A 17,930-nucleotide genomic window follows, 5' to 3' on the forward strand; every position below is an offset into this window, starting at 1 on the left:
CCCCCCCCCCCCCCCCCCGGTTGCCTTGATTCCATCATCTGTGCCGCCTCATTCTAATCCAGGCGTCTCTCACGAGTTCCTGTTGGGCCAGAATGAGCCTGACCGCACTGTTGGCTCCTGTGTTGTCTCGGCCCTGCACGCTTCTTTCTAAGACGTCCCTTGGGAGATCCTTGCAGGTGTGTCACTGGTGGGGTTTCCACCACCATTCCTAGCCAGGCCTAGAGATGGGAGGTCCTGGGTTCAAATCTGGCCTCAGACACTTCCCAGCTGGGTGACCCTGGGTAAGTCACTTGACCCCCATTGCCCACCCTTTACCACTCTTCCGCCAAGGAGCTGATACACAGTATTGATTCTGAGGCAGATGATAAGGAATTTTTTTTAAAAAAAAGGATACAGAATGTTGGGTCAGAACATAGAATGTGGAATGTTCTAGCTATGGCAGAGCTTCATGTGACCCTTCCTGATTCCTTCACCTTAAAGATAGGGAAACTGAGACCCCAAGCCAGGAGCAGCCTGTGATGACTTTTCTAATGAAGCTTTCTAATTCCCTCATTTTACAAATGAGGAAACTGAGGCCCCCAGCAAGGAGCGGCCTGTGATGACTTTTCTAGTGAGCCTTCCTCGATAGTCCATCAGAGAAGTGAGGGATGGGCCTCTTCCAGAATCCAGCGGCAGAGCCCCCTCTTAATGGGCCTCTGCTCCACTCCCTCTTCCTGGGCCACAGCTCTAAAATTCCTGTCGATGCCCACGTTTGCTGATGGAGGCCCTGCTTCTCTTCAGCATGCCGTCCCGTGCTCCCTGCTGGTGCGTCATGGCTCCAGAATGCTCCCCGAGGGCTGTGACGAGACCAGTGGCTACTTAAATACACCCCAGGCTGCACCTCTTGGCTGCACTCTCCGCTTTGGAGAGAGGCATTTTCCAAGGTGAGCTACAAAGAGGAGGAAAGGTCAGGCCTTCATCATTTTGGCATTTGTCTCGTTGTCCCCGTGTGCTTCTATGGTTGCCCGCATGGAGCTGACAAAGGCTGAGGAAGTGAGAGTTGAAATTGCTGGCAAGAAAATAAAATTTCTGAGTAACTGAATTATTATTACAAAGAAACGCCCCCAAAGCGCCAATGTTTCAAGTCAGTGCTTTGTTTAGAAACGACTTGCATTAATTTTAGAGAAAAATGGAATCAAATGAATGTGTGTAAGATCCCCGGCTGAATGCCGGTGTTGCCTGGGCCCCGTCACATCAGGGTGGTGAGGAATTGGGGGGAATGATGGAATGGGGCCCATCTGAGCGTCCCTGAATGGAGCAGAAATGGTGGTGGGGCTGCAGGGGCCGGCCGGAGACTCCATTTCCCTCTAGCTTGATGGCTGCGGAACTGCGATCTAATAGGAAAACTCTTCCTTTAGGCTGTTTTTTCCCCTTCCTCTTGTTATAAGGGGATAAAGGTAGTGGGATAATAAGGTGGTTGTAATAGGGATAAGGATAGAGGTAATAGGGGATATTAAGGCAGAGGTAAGATTGTAATAGGGGATAAGGCAGGTAAGGGACTAAAGGTAGTATGAACAGATAAGGCACTGTGGATAGGAGTTTGTGGATCCCTAAGGCAGTAAAGTGGATAAGGAAGGTACAGTGATAAGGGTGGTAAATTGAGGTGGTGAGAAAAGTAAGGGAATGACTGAGTTTAGGGAATATAAACACGGAGGTATAAAGAGTTGCAATGGAAAGGATGAGGTATTTTGGGCAGACTGCTGCAGCCTGGGAGACACAGACTGGGTATACAGGTTTGAGACAGAGACACTGAAGGGAAACAGACTGAGCCCTTCATGTAGGAAGGGCCTTTCTACAGACCAAGGTTGGGGCCAGCCAAGAATGGCTTGAAATTGACTAGAGGGCTTTCTAGTCAGTTTCTCAGGTTCACAAAGGAAGAAGAAGTATTGAGATCTCACTTCCTCCAAAATGGACACTTCCAACTCCCTCAGGACCCAGAAAGAATGTTACTCCTTTCTCCCCTTCTCCCTCTCTTATCAAACTAATGAATTAGCCAAAGGTTTGATTAAGTCACAAACAGGGTTTATTAAGTTTTGGGGTTGATTGGAAAGGATGGAGGGATACAAGGTAACTCTAACAGCCACCTAGAGAAAGCTTCAGGTGGGGGAGGGAGACAGGAATATGAAACTGAGAAAGGACCTGCCTAACTCAGCTCCAAGAGATTTTTTGTAGCCTATAGCGTTAGGAAAGTTGGATACAATGATTCAAGAGATAATTTGTAACAAGGGTAAGCCCTATTTGCCTATGGGGAAATTAAATCTACCAAGTTTGAAAGCTAACACCCAGATCCACCCTCCTTTCAAAACCCCAAGAAATTTAGGAAGGGAAAATGATGATTGGGAATAAGGGAGGTTAGGGAGATCCAAAGGAAATAGTTAAGCTAACAAATTTTGAGAGAAAAGCTGCAGAATATATGCCAGGTTTTCAATCCAAAAATAGAGCTCAGTTGACCCTCCTACTCTCATCGAGTCTCCAGGGTCAACTGTCTAACCTCAGGATTCTAAACCCTTTTCAACTGTCAGAAACTCTGCAGTCAGGCTCTGCAGGGCTAATATGCACCCTTTTGCACTACACTCTTTGAATCAGTCCCAAATTTTAGGCTAAGACCAAACCAACCATTCAACACTATTTTTGTTTTTAAAATTTTTAATTTTTAGTAAAAAAAAATAAAAATAAAAATAAATTTTTAGTAAAAAAAAATATTAAATTGCTTACTTACAGTCCAAGGGAGGGGAGATGAGTAGGAGAGAGTGAGAGAATAGGGAGCTTCATTTGGAGCAAAACTGTAAAAAATGAATGTTTTAAAAAGCGCTTTTACATGTAAATGGGGAAAAATAAAATATTATTTTAAAAGACTAGTTTGCTTCAAGCAACCCAGAAAGTGTGGATGAGCAAACATTTTAAGGGGAAGAGCAGGTCTGGATGTAAAATTAAATGTAATGTTCTTTCAAAAAAATAATAGCAACTATTCAGAACTTAAATGCCAAGTGAAGTGAAAGTTGTAGACAAAAACATAGCTACTTTGTATAATTTTGTTTGGCTTTTTCAGCATTTGAGAAGCTCGAGATATTAAGCCTCAAAGCTGTCCTGCTGGTCTGTGATTGTCTCTGGACTCCTCTTCTTTTTGGGGGGGCACAGGGGGACCCTATTGCCACTGCCCTTTTTTCCCACCTCCTACAGGAGCAGAGGAACTGCCCTTGAAGAGTTGTGTCCCACTGGCTTATTATTCATGTAGGGGGGATCCTCGTATTGACAGGGTGTTGTCAAACCAAGCAAAAAAAATATACATTTGGCTGTATATGAAAATGTATATAGAATTTCAAATCCCAAATTCATCCCCTCCATTGGGAATCAGATGGAACACTGAAATCATGGCTCGTCTAATACTGAGTGAGTGAGTCATTGGGAGATGCTCGCCCTCATTGCATTGCTGTTACTCTCCAGATTGCTTTCTCGGTTCTGTCACTTGTCTGCATCTGTTCATGTGAATCCTCCTCCATTTCCTCGGTCTGTTTTGGGCCATTTCTTGTGCCCTCCCCGTCCCGTGTTCTTTTACATTCATATGTGTAGTCTGCATAGTCTTTGCCAGCGGAGGGGCCCCCACTCTATTTCTAGGCCTTTGCCCCTACAAAAGGACCATTATTCTTCGAATATTGGCCCTCCTCTAGACAGTCTTTCTTGTAGCCTGAGACTCTCTTTTCTAGGCCATTTCCCTCCCAGCAATCTAGTGAAATAGGAAATGCAAGTCTGATTATCCCTATTTTGTAGTGGAAGAAGCCAAGGCTCCCAGCCTCAGGCAGAGGTCCTAGCTGGGGCAGAAGCGCAGGATGCCTCTTGGTTTGACCTCCTTGTTCTGAGGCTGTGGACAAAGCCCATCTTTGGTTCTTAGCATAGGAAAAGGCCTCAGAAGGGAAGATTTCTGCCTTCAGTGAGTAAACGTGGTCATAAATGACCAGAATAGAAAATGGAGCAAGATCATTCCATCTGCCGCAAGACATTTTTTGTGGGCCTGCTACTGCGTAAAGAAAGTCAAGTCAGACCAATGGGACGTCACTGGAGGAGATGCCCTTTGTTCTGGGCCTTGAAGGATGCCTAGAATTCTGACAGGTGAAGAAGAAGTAGAGTGGGCCGGGTCAGGAATAAAGCTGGCCAGGCTGCGTGGGCTGGAAGTCCACAGGCAGGACTCCCCCAGGTGCACGTTTCTCTTCTTGACTCAGCTCTAGAGATGATTTCTGTGTGCTCAGTGCAGAAAGCTTATTACAGCGATTGAGGGGAGCGAGCATCTGTTTGTGCTGTGAAGGAATCGGTCCTTATTATGCCATTCTTCTACGTTTGAGGGCCCTGAAGGGGCTCCATCCCATGGATTCGCCCATCCATTGCTTTGGGTTTAATGCCTGAATGGCAGTCATAGCTCTAATGTTGGTGTCCTAATGAAGGGAATCCCTCTGTGGGGCCCAGCTCTGTCCTTCCCTTCCTGGCCCAGAATGTCCATTCAGGAATGTTAAGGGGAAACCCGACAGCTTTCTGAGGATGGCATCCCTTCTCCAGCTTGAAATGCTGCTGCCTGTGGAGCATTCTGCTTTGTGCTCACTGCGGAGGTGGCCTCTCTTTCTTCCTTTGCTTTGTTTTATGGATGTCTGTGGCTTTTGAAATCAATTCATTTCTGAATGGAACTGCCTCCTCCCACTCGGCGAACCTTCCCTTGAAAAGAAAAGAAGTGAAAAAATTAAAATAAACCCCCTGACACAGTCATTCAGCCTCTGCTTGCCTTAGTTTCCTCATCTGCACAAGGAAGACAACGTAGCATCAGCTCATGGGGTTCTCATCAGGATCAGACCGAATGATATTTGTGGAGTGCTTAGCTCGGTGCTCAGCGCATGAGGGCTATGGCACCTGGGCTCCTCTTTATCGCTGAGAAGAGGGAGGTGCATTTGGTCAGCTCTTCTGCCAGGCCCACTTTGGCCTCACGGTGTAGGTTAGCTTATTCTCTTATATAAATAAAGACATAGATGGATAGAGAGGGAGGGCAAACTAAACTGGTTACTACCACTGGTAATTGTGTGGCAGCAGTGGAGTCCAGATAGGTGGCTAGGGCAAGATCAACTGAGGCTTGCCACCTAGCTAGATGATGTGACACCTCCCTCCTTTATAACAGTGTCCAGGCAGGATCCTTCAGGTCAATGGATGGTATCCCTTCAGGTCCCACCTAGGGTTGATTGATAATAGATTTTGGGCTCTATCAGCCTTGGTAACGGTTTATCTGACTGCGTATCTCCCTTCCCAGAGAAGCTATGAAATAGCCACTCCAGGAAGGTACTTGAAAGGCTTTATCTATAATTAGCAAAAAGGGGTATTGGGAATGGATAGAGGAATTGGGAAACCCTAACTACTTTTATGATAATAAACCCTCAGAGCTGTAGGCAGGTAATTGAGTCTGGTAGTTAGCTCCTCTGGCTCAGCCTGGCCAAAGCCAAACCAGAGTAAGCAAGCTGCTGCTTGATGTCTTTCAGCTTCTTCTTCCTGCTAGATGTTATGCCTAAACAGCCTTCAGGTATCCACCCCTTTCCACCCACTTCTTCTCCTGCCCACTTCCTGGATCCCTCCCAGGCCCTGGGAAACCTAGATAACTACAGATGATTTGATTTCCTAAATATCTAGGGGCAGGAGAATCAGAAGAGTGATGGTCTAGGTACAGGTTGACAGTGCTAGTCAGGTATAAGACAGGAGGATCTTGCAAGGTTGAACCCAGCAAGTCACCAATCCCCAAAAGACCAGGATCCACAGATCTCAAGTCCAAGGGAAGGAAAGGAACCAAAAGCCAGGGCTGCCAGGGTATTTATACCCCCCTTGGCCAACCGCTTTCTCCCCTGTCCTCACAGCCCCTGGGAACATTCTGAGATCCAACGGTTCTCATTCGTCAATCAAGGATGAGATTCTCTGCTCCCAGAGTTTCAATATAGCAATTCTCAGGCTTCACTTTTCCCCTCCTTCCCTCTCTTCCATTTCTCGGAAAAGTCTTTCTTTCTATCCAGTGAGATGCCCTCCTTTTCAGGCCTCCTTTCCCTCATTTGTTGCTTAGATGGCTATAAAAAAGATGGTTTGAGGGGGCAGCTGGGTAGCTCAGTGGATTGAGAGCCAGACCTAGAGATGGGAGATCCTAGGTTCAAATCTGGTCTCAGACACTTCCCAGCTGTGTGACCCTGGGCAAATCACTTGACCCCCATTACCTACCCTTACCAATCTTCTGCCTTGGAGCCAATACATAGTATTGACTCCAAGATGGAAGGTGAGGGTTTAAAAAAAAAAAAAAAAAAAAAGATGGCTTGATAACATGGAATTGGTCTTCTGGGAGGGGGTTTTCTTTCTTTTTCAGTGACTCGGTTTCTCCTTGTTATTTATGGCCAGCCAGCCAGGTGGTTACTAGTGTTGGGGAACAACATGGCAGAGCCATAGACTTGTGGAAGTTGGGAGCCACTGTAGGAGTGATGGAAAACAGGCCACGATCCACAGGCTGCTCCCAGGCCCCACAGAAATGGTGCTGTATTTCAGTATGATTGACATCCTTTGTCATGAGATAGTTTGTGCATTTAAAAGCATTTTCCTGAGAGGGTTTCCCAGAGGATCCAGGATCCATCCACATACCCATTCCATAAGGGAGCCTCTCTGGCTTGTCTCTCTGGGATCCTCTGGGTTCTCTTTAGCCAGACTATGGGCCAGAACCCTTCAGAATGAAAAGGGATGACAGATTCTCCGCTCTCCTCGGGAGGGGTCGGGGGTCTTCACCCTGAGGAGACGCGGGCCTCCCTCAAATCCAGATCCTTCCCGTGTGCCACACTGTGGCTAGGCGCCGGGGCAGTAAAGACCAAGCCCACAGAACGGAGCCCCTGCCCTCGGAGCTGCCATCCTCCCGGGGGAAATGGAGCTTCATAAGAATGATGCTGGCAGCTACCATTTATAGAACTATTTCAGGCTGACAAAGCCCTTCAGGTGGGTGATTTTCTCATTGTTCTTCCCCAAAGCCCCCTGACGTCAGTGCTATTCTTATCCCTATTTTCAAGATCGAGAGAAAGAGCATCCGGGAAGTGTATTTAGTGAGTTCACAGTGATGTGGAAACTGAGGCTGAGGGCGAGGTGACGTGGGCTGCTTGCGGGAGCCCCGGGGAAGTCCCCGACATCCCCTCCAGAGCTCTCTGTGCCAGCCTAGTCCGAGGTGGCCTGAGGAGGTAGAGAGCGGCTCCGGGTGGGAGGCCGTTGAGGTGAGGATGTTACAAACTGGGCAAAGGCCCGGGAGACATCCTGGGATGAGAACAGGTTGGCCCTCCAGGCTCGGAAAGGGTCCATCGTGGCGTCTGATTGGGCAGGGCGTCCTGTACTCATTAGAGAAGGGTACATGGGGAAATGGGAGCAAGAGGGGACACCCGGGAGCAGGTCGGGTCCCAAAGAGGCTGGATCCGGAGGTCAGCTTGTATTTGTGGGAGGTTTGCCCTGCAACCCAGTGGTGTGAATTTGGACTCATCAGGCAGACAACCCGGTGTATCTCCCTGTGATTGTGGGAGCCCTAGAAGGATGGATGGGGATCCTGGGAAAAATGAGGGAGGGTCTCACTTGCCCTGAGCCCCTGGGAGGATGGATGGGGATCCTGGGAAAAATGAGGGAGGGTCTCACCTGGCCCTGAGCCCCTGGGAGGATGGATGGGGATCCTGGGAAGAAGGAGGGAGGGTCTCACCTGGCCCTTGGCTCTTCCTCATGGTACTGCACTTAGTGTCTGGCATTTAGTCCTTTTACCAGGCACCATGGTGGGCACCAGGTGATGTGGACGTTCCTTTTTCCTACATATTTTAAAAGTATCTCCTGTTGACTTTAGAGTTCTGTGTGCTTCCGACAAGGCATTTTATATTTTATTTCCGTTAGACCTGTAGCCTGATGTCTATAGTTCGTATTTCATAGATTATAAAATGGAATCTTTTCCTACGTGAGACAAGTTTACATGTTTCTTGGAGAGGAGCCTGGGGGCTCCCTGAGGGCGAGGGGTGCTTCAGGGGTTTGGTCTTTGTGCCTCCATTTCCTGGTCATGTTGGGCGCTCATGCAGTGCTTGGGAACTGTGCCCGTGGACATGCAATCTCCTGGTTCCGCTGCCTCGGGCCGATGGAGGAAGCCACCCAGAGTGGAAGCTCCGGGAAGGCAGGGCTTTTTAGAATCTGTAACCGTTGCCTGCACAAGCATTTATTAAGGGCCTACCAGGGACTCTGCTAGCTTCTGGGCATAAAGAAACAAAATAAGAACAGTGCCTCTCCTTTAGGAATTCCTATTTTCTTGGCAGACACGCCAGGCACATACCCACACACACACGCGCACATCTGTACTATTGACCCGTACATATCTGTTTCCTCGCAATACGGTGCACACAGGAATACACACAGAAACGTTGCCCATGCATGTGGCGTCCGTGTGAACCCCCTCACGTCCATGTGAAGCAGATACGTGGCTCCCTCGGGAAGGAAGGCCCCAGCCCCCGGGGAACCAGCAAAGGCCCCTTGTAGACGGTGGGACGTGAGCTGAGGCTCGTGGGGAGCCTGGCAATGTGGGGAGCAGAGGGGGCCGCCGGGGGAAAGACTGGGAGTTTGTGTCTCGCGTGGGCAAGATCCAAAAGGCCGGCGTTCTTGGACCAGAGCGTCCGTTGGGGCCAGAAAATGAGAAAAGGGATGTTTTGTAGAGATCGAAAGCCCAAACAGGATCCTGCGTTTGATGCAGGTGGCGGGGAGACCTCCCTGGAGTTTAAGTGGGGGCAGGAGATCCGGCCACCCCGGCTGTAGGAAGGCCGCTTTGGCATCTGAGAGAAGCGCGGGCTGGACTGGGGAGAGGCCGGAAGCAGGGCACTGCGGTGGGCCCCACGGGAGATGGCGCGGGCCGGTGCCAGAAGGGAAGGGAAGGGCCTACATCCAAGAGATGCTGTGAAGGAGCAGCGACGCTGCGTGGCACCAGCAGTGTTCACACACGTTGCAGTGATGCTACAGGGCTGAATGCAAGTGAGGAGGAGTCAAGGATGCCCATGCTTGGGAGCAGAGGTGGCTGGCCTTCCAGAATAATAGGGCAAGAGAGGAGAGCTTGGGGCAAAGGATATTGGCTTCTCTTTTGGACAGGTCTACAGGATATCCATCTCCATTGAGATGTCCAAGAAGCCTTTGGTAATAGGAGCTTGAGGTCAAGAGACAGAATGAGGCTGTAGAAACAGATCTGAAAGTCATCTGTGCAGAGAAGTGATAGAGGAATACACGAGAGCTGACAGAGGCAAGACTGGAGCTCAGGAGAGAGGTTAGGGCTGGGTGTATCCCCTTAAGAGCTGTCTGCATAGAGGTGATGATTGAGCTTATGGCACCAATGACATCGCCAAGAAGACATTGTAGAGAAGGAGATGCCCCAGAGCAGAGCCTTGGGCTCCATCCCTAGTCAGTGGGCACAATATGGAAGAAAAACTGGCAAAGGGACCGAGGAGAGGGCAGCCAACTAGGAAGAGAACCAGGAAGGACTAGAGACATACAAACCCAGACAGGAGAGAATATCTAGGAGGAGTGGATGAACAGCAGTTGCCAAGAGAGAAGAGCTTTGAGGGATGAGAGGGCCTTTCGATTTGGTCATGAAGAGATGACTGCTAAATTTGAAAGAGCAATTTCAATTGGATGTTGGTCAACCAGTTAACATGTATTTACTAAATCCTTAAATCAGTATGCTGCACACTGCTGTGATTTAAAAAAAAAAGCCATAAATCAGGTTGTAGAAAGTTTAGAAGAGGTAGAGGGAAGATAGGAGGAGGAGTCATTAAATGTCGATGGCTTTTCCAAGGAGTTTGGCTGAGAAAAGGAAGAGAGATATAGTCAGATCACTTGTGATGCAGAATCTAGTGATTCTAAGAAAAAGATGTGGGGACTCTTGGGATCGTAGGCTACAGGGAAGGAGCAAGTTTGCAGGGAGAGATGGAAGATGTAGAGAAGGAAGGTTTGGCAGTGGCAGTATTCTGCAGGAGAAGATCCGAGATGGAATCCGATGGCCTAAGGGATGGCGTGGTCACAAGAGGTACTGACTGAAGTAGTGTGGATGGATGGGAGCAAATTTATGCTCACCCTTGAAGACATGACCAATCGAGCACATCTTATTTACTTTGGGTCAATAGCTTCAGGAGAGAGAGGTGAAGGGAAGGCGGTTGAATATGTTTCTGTTCACTCTTGACTGTTTCTTCCAATGGCCTGTAAATCTTCCATTTATTTGTCCTTTGCTCCAAGCCGGTGAGGACAACCTCCTTGACTACCCCGGATCTCCGGGGAACAAAGTACTAAAAAATGTCCACAAGCAGAAACAAACCCCAACCTGACTTTTAAAGCTTTACAGGAATACAGGATGTCATCAGAGATGGGACAAAAAAGAAGGGGTGCTCATGTAGGGAGAGCAAGGGATGACAGGTATGGGGCCAGAGTACTCTGCAGAAGAAGTCGAGTCGGGCATCTGGCATTTTGGGTGGACATCCTATGGCAGACTTTTGAGAGGACACAAGTGAGAGTCGCATGAGGTGAACAGGCATGGACGGGGCTTCAGTCTGCATTTGAATTGATGAGATTGCTCAAGTACTTGAGTAATCGAGAGTGAATGACTCCCCAAATGCAACCAAGTGTTACTGTAAAAATGCACTAAAGACTGGAAAATGTCACTCTCCTTTTCTGTTTGCATTTTGAGAAAATACAGAGACACAAATAAGGTGTCTGCTGCCTTGTATCCTGTTTGAGCCTGGTGAACTCATCTTCCCTCTTCCATAAAACTTAAATGTTGGATTAGAACGGGGCTGCTTGATCTGAAACCCACCCAGAGGGAGTTTCCTTTGGAATCCTATTTAGTTTATTTTATGCTTTTCAAGGCATCCTTTGGAGATGGGAGCCGTAGGTGTCAACCAACCCATCAAAGTGCTCTGGGACCCCCATGAAGAACCTCCAAATAAAATGACCTCTTCCATTGGATGTCCACGAGCTCTTCTAGGTTCTGAATCCTACAAGAGACAAAATACACTTGCAGAAAAGGTCCCTGACGAGTCAGTGCTGCTGAAAAGATTTCTCGACCCCTCCATCCCCCAATTATTAGGCAAGGACTGGAACTCTTAGGTGTAGCTCGGGCGCCTTCAAAGCACAACTCGGTCTTTTCACTCGGGACTTATTTCTGATCATTCTTTTTGCCTACAATTGCTTTGTTATATTTGCTTTGTATACAATCTTTATTTCTTTATATAAGGGGTGCTGTCACCCCACTTTGGCATTAGTAACAAGGGTTTAGCTTTGCTTGTACCCCAAGGCTCTGTGAAGGCAGCTCTCCCCTCCCTCTCTCTCTCTCTCTCTCTCTCTCTCTCTCTCTCTCTCTCTCCCTCTCTCTCTCTCTCCTTCTCTCTCTCTCTCCTTTCATTCAAAAAAATTTTAATTTGATTTTGGCTTTTTATCTATTCATTGCCCTCCATGGTATGTTTGCTATATAGGAAACATTTATTAGGTATTTGTTGAATTCATTTGATCCTTATCATCACTTTTCCTCTCCAGACCCCTTTTAGATGTCAAGGGCCAGAGGCGTATGATTTTTACATTTTACAGATGAGACGACTGAGACCCAGACAAGCGAAATGACCTTCAGCAGGGCCTGAGCTTGTGGCCTGCTTGTCTCTGTCCTCTAAGTGTAGATGGACACACGTTTAGACACGCTTGGCCTCCGTCTCCCAGTGGCTTTTCCTGTTCAGAGACTCACCCCTTGTGGTCCTTACGATGCCTGAAGGGGAAAAGCATCCCAGACTGAGTGGCCCGCCGAGGTCTCCCCTAAAGCCTGTCTTGTCTCCCCGCTTGTGCCCAGACTGCCGGGAGGTCCTGCTGCCCATGATGACGGACCAGCTGAAGTATCACTTGGAGAGGCAGGAGGACCTGGAGGCCTGCTGCCAGCTGCTCAGCAACATCCTGGAGGTGCTGTACCGGCACGATGTGGTGAGGAGCGTCGGGCGACGGGGTGGCGCAGGGTGGCGGGGCACAAGCTGCGGTTCACATTTGTGGGGGTCGGGCTGGCCGGGGCACCCCCTCCACGGCCTGGCTCGAGGGGTCCCTGGAGGGAGTTGGGGACTGGGGGAGTCCGCATGGCCTCGGCCGAGCAGACCGCTGACCCAAGGGGGCTTCCCACCTCTTGTCTGTGCTAAGCAGTGCCCAGGCCCCTGGACCGCTGATCAAAGACCCTAGAAATCTCGTTGTTGGATGGATCTCCTTATTTCTAAGATTTGCTTAAATCCGTGCCTGCCCTCTAGGGGAAGGCGGCGCCTCCGTCTGGCTCTGGGTGGGCTTCCGCCCCGGACGGACCTGCTGTCGAGGCTGCCTGCAGCCTGGCTCTTAACTGGCTGGTTCCCCCAAGAGCAGGCCGGATTTTCATGCTGCTCCGGCCGTGTCCTTCTCCTCCAGGGGCCCACGCAGTGCCACGTCCAGCTCATCATGGAGAAGCTGCTCCGGACCGTGAATCGCACCGTCATCTCCATGGGACGGGACTCGGAGCTCATCGTGAGTGCTTACGGCGTCCTGGGGGTGCGCGAGGGGTCGGGGGTCCGGGGGTTCTTGTCCCAAAGCGAATGAATTTGATCTTAATCACCGCCATCCGATGGGATGCTTCGGGATCCCCGTGGCAGAAGTTTAGAGGGATGGATCGGCTCTCGTTTCTGTGACTCGAACTCCGATCCCACCTTGATACCCAGTCAGGTGTCTAAAGACCCTGAGGCAGCTGGGACCGCCTCCCCCAGGCAGCCGCCGGGCGCTGCCCTTTCTCAGACGAAGGCCAGTCCCCCTCCGCCACGCCGTACCCGGCTGCCCCGGCCTGTGGCCTCCCAGCTCCGCCGCCCCAAACCGGCACGTCTCCTGGCAGCCCCGGCCAGGTGTGACGGAGCCTTTCCCGCAGACGGACCGAGGCCGGATGAGGTGTCCTTCAGCTCCTCTTGAGGCTCCTTCGGGACCCCTTCACCGCCGCTGCTTAGCTCGGATTAGACGGGCCTTTGGGGCTCTCCTCCCCCCCCCCCAAGTCTTCCCGGCCTCCTTGGGGGGCCGAGCGGAGACGGCTCCGACCTCCCATGCCATCTGCCCGCACGGCCCATGGCTGAAAAGGCTGATGAGGTCCGTTTTCTCCCACTTTTCCTGTGAAGGTAAATTCAAATGCTTCTTACTCCGAATCCTCTTCTGTTGTGACTCTGCTCTCTGCTTGGAAATGAGTTTTCTTTGTGAAAATAAACGAGAACGTGGGCCAGTCCCGGGACAGCCGCGTGTCTAGGCCCGAGCCGGGGCCTCTCGTGTTCCTTGTTACACTGCTTTGGGGGGGCCTCCTGCCGCTTGTGCCCCGGCACCCTGCTCGGGGGCATCGCCCTGCTTCGGGAGCTCCCCGGGAACCCTTCCTCGCTTCCCATCGCTCTGCCCACAGGACACACGGACGGGGCGCTGGCGCCGCTGGCCAGGTCCAGAGAGGCCCCCTTTGTCGGCTAGGACAGAATTGTGACCGATGCTGGCCCAGAGGCCGGAAGGATGGGCTGGGCAGTTGGTGGAGGCACAAGAGGCCAGGCTGTGTGCAGAGTCCTGGGCTTAGAGCGGGAAGGGAGCCGGGGGGACCTCCCACGTTACGGAGGAGGAAGCTGAGGCTGAGGGGGTTCAGTGAGCAATCACAGGACTCTTTTCTTCGGCTCCCCTCCTTGAGCCGCCTCATCGGATCCCGTGAGCTAGAGGCGACGATGGTTATTCTGAGAACCTGCGAGTTTGGGGGCAAAACTGTTGTCATTTTAGAGCCGCAGCCCCCGTGCTGAGAGCACTTCTACGCGAGATTTGAATTCAGGGCCGCCTGACTACAAGTCTCTTCACTCTCCCCCCTTGCTGCCCCGCCAGCTCTGTAACTGCGATGCTCTTAGGGAGGGAGGTCAGAGCCGGACTGTCCGGGGACTCCTGGGAGCTCTTTGGAGGCTGCTCGCTCACTCCACATCGTGCCGACGGAGCCATGACACAATTTAACTGGCCAGCCGCCTCGCGGGGCATCCTTGTTCCTTCCCGATTCCCCTCCGTGCAGGCGTCGCCCTCTCTTCTCCAGGCAGCGTCGTTCCTAGGCTGTCCCCGAGAGCCTTATTGTTGGCTCTCTTTGCCCTGGGGGCTCCCCCCTCCCTGCCATGTCCTAGAGAAATGCTCGTGGCCTCGACGACGTGGCAGATGCTTGATGGGAAGACAAGGGAGACGCTTTCTAATGCAGAGCCCCTGGCGAGCCCCCCCATTGTGGCAGCATTTCATTCTGCTCCTTCTCCAAGCACGATTTGTTCAGGAAGAGGGACAGTGTCTGGGTCGTGGGCCCAGGCCTGGGCTACACTGTGTCTGTGCCCCTGCGTGTGGGAACGGCTGCTCTTGGGAGCCTCACGGAGCCCCCCGAGGAGCCAGGGCTCTGTCTGCCCAAGACCTCCCTTTGTGGGGCCCTCCGAGGACCTCTCGGCCTCCTGTGTCCGGCCCCGCCGTGGCGAGACTTCTCGAGCCAGCGTCTGTGATCCCAGCCCGATGGCTTGTTTTCGGCCTTTTCCAGCGAGCCACCGGCCCTTCCGCACTTTCCCAGAGCCAGCTGGGAAATGGAACACTGAATATCTTGAAAAGGAACTTGAATGGAAAACAAGCCATTTCCCATCCCTCCTAGAATCACTATCCCGTATTGGTTTAAAGGCAGAAGAGTGGTCAGGGCCAGGCAGTGGGGGTGAAGGCACTTGCTCAGGTGCCCCAGCTAGGAAGCATTGGAGGCCAGATTTGAACTCAGGACCTCCCATCTCCAGGCCTGGCTCTCTATCCACGAAGCGGCCCGCTGCCCTAAACGTCATTCTTTGCCCTCTCTGAAGAAAAAGGAGGCATTATTAAAGAGATCATTTTTATAAATATATTCCAATAGATCATGAAAATCGAGGTGCTCTCTACTACCAGAATATTTTTAAACATCTTGGCTTCCTGAAATAAATGGATCCTGCAGATCTGGGTCTGTCCTGGCCCTCATTAGCATCCGCTTCTAGGCTGTGCAGGAAGGAAGGAAGGAAGGAAGGAAGGAAGGAAGGAAGGAAGGAGGAGGGGAGGGAAGGAAGGAAGGAGGGGAGGAAGGAAGGAAGGAAGGAAAGAAGGAAAGGGAAGGAGGGAGGGAGGAAGGGAAGGAAGAAAGGAAAGAAAGAAGGAAGGAAGGAACGACAATGTCGGTCTGGAGGATTAGAACCGCCATCGTTATCCAAGAATTCCCCCTGAGAAGGCAGCATGAAGGGTGCTTTTTGGGGATGGACTGTGGATGGGAACCCCGCCCCCCTTCTGTTGGAGGAATGTGGGGGGGTTGTGGGTCACCGGAGCCCCCCCTGGGTTTGTTCCCTCCCACATGGGCTCCTCTCAGCTCCGGCTGGGCCTGGGTTGGGGCAGAACCACCACAGCATACAGGGAGGCGAGTTGGTCTCCTATCCCAGTTTGTGGATGAGCCTCTTCCCTGGGAGATGCTGGGCTCCCGATTGTGCTCGGCCGAGCAGCTTGACCAGCAGCCTGAAGGCTCGCGATGCCTGGCGCTTGGCCGCTCTCCTGGGTGGAGGAGGAGGAGGGCGACGCGGAAGGTTCTATCTGTTGCATAGGCCCGGCATTCGTGGCCGTTTAGGCCGGGGCCTCGGGCACTGTTCCCTGGTGCCAAGAAGGGGCTCACAGGGCGGACTGCAGCAGGCCCGGGGCTGCAAGGCCGGTTCTGGCCCTGCGGCTGCCTGTTTAGTCACGGGACACCCTGGCCAGGTGCTTCTGTCCAGTGCGGAAGAGCCTTCCTCCTCCGCTCCTGCGCCTCCCCTCCCCCCCTTGTTCCTCTGCCCTTGGTTTGGGAAGGAGCTGCCCTGGAGGCGGGAAGCCATGTGGAGGCTGGAGCCTGGGAGGAGGGAGCCACCGAGAAAGCCCTAAGTGAGGCGTTTGGTTCTGCCTCTCCGGGGGGCCTTGAGAGCCCCCCTGCCCCCCCCCAGGCCCTGTTCTGGGCGGGGCCTACAGAGCCCCGCCCCCCGGGAGGCCCTGCTCTGGGTGGGCTCCCACTCCTGTGCGGGGAGGAAGCCGCCTGGAGAAGGGAGGTCGGGGCTGGGGAGCCACACGCTGGGGATCTCGGTATCGCCTGCGGGGGTGGGGGGGAGCAGACGGGCACCTCGAGGGCGAGGCTGCCCAGGACACGCGCCTGGAAGCGTGCCCTGAGGCGATCTGGGGGTGGCCCTGGCGGGGACCCCGGGCCCAGGCAGCCTCCAGCACACACATGGCGGCGCTCTGCGGGTATCCGCCCTCGTCCTGCCACTTTGCTCTGCCGCCCCTTAGTAAGCGCCTGCTGTGTGCGAGCTGGGGACCACCAAGCCGCTGCCCCCGCGTCTGCCTTTCCTCAGCTCCCTCCGGAGGGCCCAGCCTAGGGGGAGGCCCGGCCCCCTCCAGCAGGCGCACTAGATGCTGGGAAAGCGTGGAGGGCTCCGGCTGGCCCCTGGCCTGACTCTCCCCTCGGGTAGCGCAGGGAGAAGGCTGGGCCCGTCTCTGCAGGGAGAATACGGGGAGCTCCTTCTCGGGCTCTTCCCAGCCAGGGCTGAGCCGGCGCCTGGGCTCACCGCGGGGTGGAGCCGAGCCGTCCTTTCCAAGGGCTTCATTTTCTGTAAATGGGAGTCATTTGGCTCCCAGGTATTGTGCAGGCCGATCAAAGGAATCTTATCTTTATGGATGATTTCAGTAAAAACTTGGGATAGTTTTGGGTGTCGGGTTCTGCGGGGACGGCGTGAGTGCGGCTCCCTGGGCAGGAGGGCCGCCTGGAAGGTTGCTGTCTTGGGAATGGGTCAGCGTGTGGCCGCCAGCCTGCCTCTGGGGAGGGACAGAACGGACGAGTGACTCATCCAAGTAATCCTTTTAGAAGCCCCTTAAAAACCAGCCAGATCTACTTTAATGGCGTTTTATTTCCAGTGAAGGCCACGGGCCAGGCCGACTAATGACTGAGAAAAGAGAGTGTGTGCGTGCTGGAGCCTTTGGGCCCGCGGCTGTCCTAGGGAGCCCGGGGCTGCTCGGGAGGCCCCTCTGCCCGCTGTCCAGCAGGGCGTCCTGCTGGCCACGGCAGCTGTGACCTTCCCTCGGGCTCCTTTGGCACCTCATGTTCAGATGCCAGCTTTCATTTGCTCTCTAGAAAGCTGCTAACATTCCGGGCCTTGGGAGGCTTCAAACAGAAGGTGGGCCAGCTTGTTGGAAACATTTTTAGAACTTTAATTAGAAACTGTAGAAAATACAGGAAACACATTTTTCCCCCCACATGAAACAATCGTACTTCCTTCCTGGCCCAGCTCACCATTCTCTCCCCTTTGCTTTCACAAAAATACTTTTCAATAGAGTTTGCTTATGTACAGAGACCGTTAGCTCTCGCATAGCCTGACCATAAAGGCGAGTCGATCATTAAAGCACCGGAGTCCACGTGGGTGGCTGCGGCGGCTCACTGAGTATCGGCAGCCAATTATCCTTATGCACGATTTTCAAGCAAGAGCTGATGCGCTTTCCCCAACAGCATCTTCATAGACTAAAAACACTTAGAATTAATATGGATTTAATGTGGAATCAGGAGGAAGCAGGACCCACATTTGAGATGTGGGTTCCAAGTTCCTTGTAAAATGTTCACTACTATCTTTTCCTCTCCTCTTCCCTCTGTCTTCTACCTTCCTTCATTCCTTCCCTCCTTCCTTCCATCTTTCCTTCCTTCCATTCTTCCTTCCCTCCATCCTTCCCTCCCTCCTTTCTTTCTTTCTTTCTTTCTTTCTTTCTTTCTTTCTTTCTTTCTTTCTTTCTTTCTTTCTTTCTTTCTTTCTTTCTTTCTTTCTTTC

The 17,930-nt window shown here is 52.2% G+C and overlaps 1 protein-coding gene across 1 annotated transcript in view; it reads left to right on the forward strand.

The window, feature by feature from the left end:
• Window positions 1–17,930, forward strand: part of DOCK1 (dedicator of cytokinesis 1) — a 424,653-nt gene that overhangs the window by 112,818 nt on the left and 293,905 nt on the right. The window contains exons 30-31 of the mRNA XM_044660351.1: window positions 11,915–12,042; window positions 12,505–12,600. Of these exons, the coding sequence (XP_044516286.1) occupies window positions 11,915–12,042; window positions 12,505–12,600 (224 nt within the window). The remainder of the gene's footprint in view (window positions 1–11,914; window positions 12,043–12,504; window positions 12,601–17,930) is intronic.

Source organism: Gracilinanus agilis, chromosome 2 (assembly GCF_016433145.1).
Source record: "Gracilinanus agilis isolate LMUSP501 chromosome 2, AgileGrace, whole genome shotgun sequence".
NCBI lineage: Eukaryota > Metazoa > Chordata > Mammalia > Didelphimorphia > Didelphidae > Gracilinanus > Gracilinanus agilis.